Below are 4,688 nucleotides of genomic sequence, written 5' to 3' on the forward strand. Positions count from 1 at the left end.
TTAAAACAAAAGGAATTCCATGGATTTATCATATAAATGTTCAATAATTCAGCTGCATATTTTTACCCTAAAAGTAAAAGGAAATTCAAAGGACGAAGTCACTTGATTTTATACGACAAAAAAAAGTTAACCAGTGTGAACAAGTGAGGCTTGCTTTAACTATGATCTCTTGACGAATACGAGAATGTATCCTACAGTTATAGAGAGAAGAAGGAATATAACAGCAGCCATGATGTTGACATTAGACGACTGTGAAGATTTTTGGCCACTTTCTCCCCTCAATTTGTCAAGTCCGCTCTTCTCTGAACGGGAGTTAGATGCCGAGGGAAGTGGCACCGCCACATCCCAAAAAGATTTGGTCACTGCAGATGGGGCATCTATTTCTGGTTCCAAGATTGTTGCGTTATCTGTTGGAGCTTCCATAGACAGCAATTCGACACATCGATCTTTCAGAACCTAAGCGAGCATGGAAAGCAAAATGTCAGAGCTATCAAGACATGGAGCTATAAAGAGAATAACTAAAAAGCTCATTTGCTCAACATTTGGTCCAAATAGAGCTCTTCAGAACCAAAGACGGAAAGGGTGCATCGTCTCCAATTTTATGTCTTTAGTTTATAAGTACAAACCTCAAAAAAATTTCCAATTTCATGTCTTTAGTCTACAAGTACAAACCTCAAAAGTCTCAGATGGTTGTAGGTAGTCACACACAAATGTACCCGCTAACCAAGGAACAAGGACTCTTCGGGGAAGTGAAAGACTGCATGTTTTTCTGTTTTAAAATGCATAACAAATGTGGTCAGTGGCGACCTCGGTCAGCAATGTGAAAATCTCATTTGATTAAAACATAACATCCCTAACGGACCTGAAGGATTGAAGAACAATATGAGAAGCAGGTGTTTCACTGGATATCCCATCTCTTGCTTCCTGAGTATCAGCACCATCTTTTGCTTGCTGGCCGCTAGTTTCAGTTGTAACTGCCTCGCCATCTGCTTCATCACTGATAATATCTAGTCTACTCTGCAGACTCGTGATAATGTCATCCTACAAGTACAAACATAAAAACAATCCATGATTTTACAGGATATGAGCACTATGCGAACTAAACTAGCGAAAACTACATTGTCGATACAGAATCCCTATAATCAATTCTTATCTGAATTCTCTAAAAAGGTAGTACAGTCAATTAATGATAAAATGTGAATTCCAAATGGCTTTTAGAAACTAAAACCGATAATTAATTTTCAGTCTAACATCATGAACGGATAATTAAAAGTGATCGTCTCTTGTATACCTTTATATCAGCAACAGCTTGTGAAATTGGTTCTTTAGGATTTAAGTATGCAAAGGAACACACCGAACCGCTAAAATCAAGAATACCAGCAGTATCTTTTTGGCTGCAGGCTTTACACAATATAGATGAATATTAGGATAGAATCTCAAAATGGAAAACGAAATTCAAGAAAAAAAAATTAACAAATGAAGAGAAAAATTAAATAATGCATAAACACACCTTCAGTATCTTTCATAAAAGGTAGAAGCAACTCGACTTCATGCAGACCATCTGATGTGCATAGATCATTGTTAACAACCTAAAGTTTATGCCAGATAGAAAAATCTAGATGAGAACTTGAGGTTAAAAGTAGCAAGCTAGAAACCATGCTTATTGATTCTGGCAAATACAAGGGGAAAGCACAATTCAAACACTCTGCTTTATGCTGTAAGATGATTGATTACACATGTGATGTGGGTATTGGAATTGGTCAGTAATGCAGGCACAAGTGAAAAAGCAGAAACTCCGAGAAAATTGCACGCAAGCAAGCTTAACTCGAGGTTTTATTTATTTATTTATTTTTTCTGTTGATTGGTAAACTATTACATCACAACAGATATCAACATAAGAATTCGATGGAACCAATTCAAGGTCATCCAGAGCATTAAAGTAGACACCACCCAGAGCACTAACATACACACAAGTATCCAGCAAATTGACAGGCATGAGCAGGTGTCACACTTTTGCATATTAACAAAAAGGTGTACAGTAATTTTCAAAGGAACAACCGAACAAGTCAATGAGTAACTTACCAAATTTCCGTCAATCATGGCTTTTGCACTTTTTAAATCTTTCCCATGAACTGAAATACCATGACGTAGAGCTTCAGTAAAAGTTTGGAGATTTGATGAATTCTTGTGAAATATGGGCAATCTGGGAAAGAATAACTACCATGAGAAAACCTAAACGCCATTATAGCACCAGTATTGTAATGAAGCATCAATAACAAAAATACTATTAGTAAATTGGATATGACTCTTGGTACTATGAGAGCTCAATATCTATCACGTTGGGGAGGTAGAAGCTCAATATATGCAAAGGGTTTAGATTTAAGGTTCAACTTCAGTGTTGGCTTTGGTGCGTGTGAAAATAACAGGAAAAGTATATTTATAAGTTCTAAGAATATATATTAATAGAGCACAAGAGCACTCTGGTAGGCAGGACTTACAACAGCCTGGACCACTGAGAGGAAAAACAAATTCCTGCAGTTTCAGAAGCCATAAATAAAAGAATCCTCTACCTTCAGTTAAATAAGGCTTATTAATAAGAAAAGCAGACAGTACCTGATATCAAAGTTGTACATGCACCTAAATCTTTGAAGGGAATTTAGGACCCTTCCCATTTTGAAGTCACAAGGTCTTAGGCTGCTTGACGTAATATTTGAAGCTACTGCACAATTTCGACATGTCCACCTACGGAAATAACCTCTTCAATCAGCGTGAAATAACATTTGACAATAATTAAGAGAGAATAAAGTGGGACAGTTCAGGTTGGGAGCACACCTCCTTGGACTATAACAAATGTGAATGAGCAGTCTCTCATCCCAATCACTCTCTGTGAGGGGTGCTGCTTTGGCAACTCCCATTACAGTCTGCAAGGGCCTTTTCCATTAATAAATAAAAAATCATTTTTCACAGAATATGCATACGATAACTCAAAGTCTAAAGTGAATATAGGCAGTCTAGCTAACCCATTATTTGGAAGTAAACCAGCCAAGAGAGTTTAAAGTGAAATAACCTCTTTGTTTTCTATTAGATTTATGGTAAGTTGGTATCTATAAAACATTATTGAGATAACCACGAGAGTTTGTTGCGAACCCTTATATTGTATTAGTTCTCAGAAAATGAAAGGGGTGCATCCACTAAAATGAATGGTTGTATTAGGCCTAATTTCATGAATTTGAACTTTACTTGACAGGCCTTTCAGACCGGAAAAAAAAAATCAACAGTCAAAAGCTGAAAATGGAAACCCAACATTCAACAATCAATCCCGTATAATCCTTCCTACACATTTTCTCTGTGACTAAGCAGGGCATTAAGCACAGTAAAAGCCACCACAAAACCAAGCTCATAGAGTAACAGTGCCACTGAGTAACGTTTGATAAAAACATTTTAGCAATCAGAATTAAGCTCTACAAAGAAACATCCACATATCAAATCCAATCCGGGCCAAAAGAATACCTGGCAAAGCATGACGTTCGAATTCTTAAAAGCGCTATCGCTAGCCCAAATGTACATGCCAACCACCTTCATGCCACCCACTAACATTCTAGACACCTGAAACATGAAACAAATTCCCATTACAACTACTCAAGCACAATGAGAAAAACCCAGAAACCAGATCACATATTAGACTTTAATTGTATGCATATATACAAATAGGAATGTAAATATACAAGCATACATATACATATAGAGGAACATTTTTTGTATATGTAACTGACCTGACGGGCATGTTCGGCGACCCAGTCCTTGTCAATGGAGAGAGAGGAGGAATCGGAGGGCTGAGATTTGGGTTTAGACCCCTTTCTCTTGTCGTCCCTGGCGGGCTCCACGACGGAGCAAGCAGGCGCTCCGGCGTCGTTCGGTGGCGTTGGGACCAAATCGAAGACGAAACCTCGGTCTAGAGACGAGCTGAGTTTGCCTACGAGGAGCCCCACCTGAATTTTCATAAGAAACAAATCAAAAACCGTAAAACTCAGAAGCATCAATCTTTAGAGAAAGAGAGAGAGAGAGAGAGAGAGAGAGAGGACCTGCACGGGGGTGGAGGATTGCTCGAGGCGATCCTCGGCTAATTTGAGCTGGGTTTCCTCTCCGACGACGGCTTTCACCATTGTTGTACGGAAGCTGTGATTTTTCTGGTTGGATCAGCGAGCTTTCTTCGCAGTCAGTTGACTGACCATAACTCCGGTTTGTTAATTTCCGGGCCGGGCTTGCGAGTCGTGCATGATCACGGGTCAGCCCATTAAATCAAAATCAAGTGGTGATATGGGTATGCAATTTTGGCGGGTTGGAAGGTCAACCCAGTCGGAATTAATTCGAGTTTGGGTTTGAGGAGTTCATTCGTACTTGTGTTTAAATTATTGATATAAATTCTTACTCTTAGGTTTTAATATGAATTTGTGACTAACATTTAGAGCAACTCCACCTATGGTGGTTGCTCGGGGACAGGCTCCAGGAAAGGGCTCGAGGGCCGGTGGGTAGGCCTCCAGCCTTGGAGAGCCCGAGTGAGGGTGGGAGCCTGAGGGCCAGGCCTGTGGGGGATTGACAGGCCTGCTGCCCGAGGCCTGTAACGTCAGGCTGACGCAAAGCCTACGTCCAGCCTTTTTTTTTAAATTTTTTTTGTGTCAGGCGCGTGC

At 39.6% G+C, this 4,688-nt stretch overlaps 1 protein-coding gene across 1 annotated transcript; it reads right to left on the minus strand.

Moving 5' to 3' along the window:
- On the minus strand, window positions 1-4,397 carry LOC103417581 (uncharacterized). Its single transcript, XM_029107265.2, has 11 exons — window positions 4,083-4,397; window positions 3,774-3,989; window positions 3,511-3,606; window positions 2,833-2,921; window positions 2,614-2,742; window positions 2,083-2,203; window positions 1,511-1,589; window positions 1,292-1,401; window positions 863-1,041; window positions 673-769; window positions 1-456 (listed from the first exon to the last, which is right to left on the minus strand). The coding sequence occupies exons 1-11, from the start codon at window positions 4,161-4,163 to the stop codon at window positions 160-162; spliced, it is 1,494 nt and encodes a 497-aa protein (XP_028963098.2). The 5' UTR covers window positions 4,164-4,397; the 3' UTR covers window positions 1-159.
- Window positions 4,398-4,688: the final 291 nt, after the last annotated feature.

The sequence above is a fragment of the Malus domestica genome, chromosome 08 (assembly GCF_042453785.1).
Source record: "Malus domestica chromosome 08, GDT2T_hap1".
In the NCBI taxonomy this organism is placed as follows: Eukaryota; Viridiplantae; Streptophyta; class Magnoliopsida; order Rosales; family Rosaceae; genus Malus; species Malus domestica.

Bases quoted from the DNA above. Each gene is read 5' to 3' on its own strand.
- LOC103417581 (XM_029107265.2), bottom strand. From the start codon at position 4,163: ATGGTGAAAGCCGTCGTCGGAGAGGAAACCCAGCTCAAATTAGCCGAG. The intron at 1,402-1,510 runs GTGTGTTTATGC...TATTGTGTAAAG, and splicing joins TTTTATGAAAGATACTGAAG to CCTGCAGCCAAAAAGATACT. The intron at 770-862 runs GTCCGTTAGGGA...ATTTTAAAACAG, and splicing joins ATTGTTCTTCAATCCTTCAG to AAAAACATGCAGTCTTTCAC.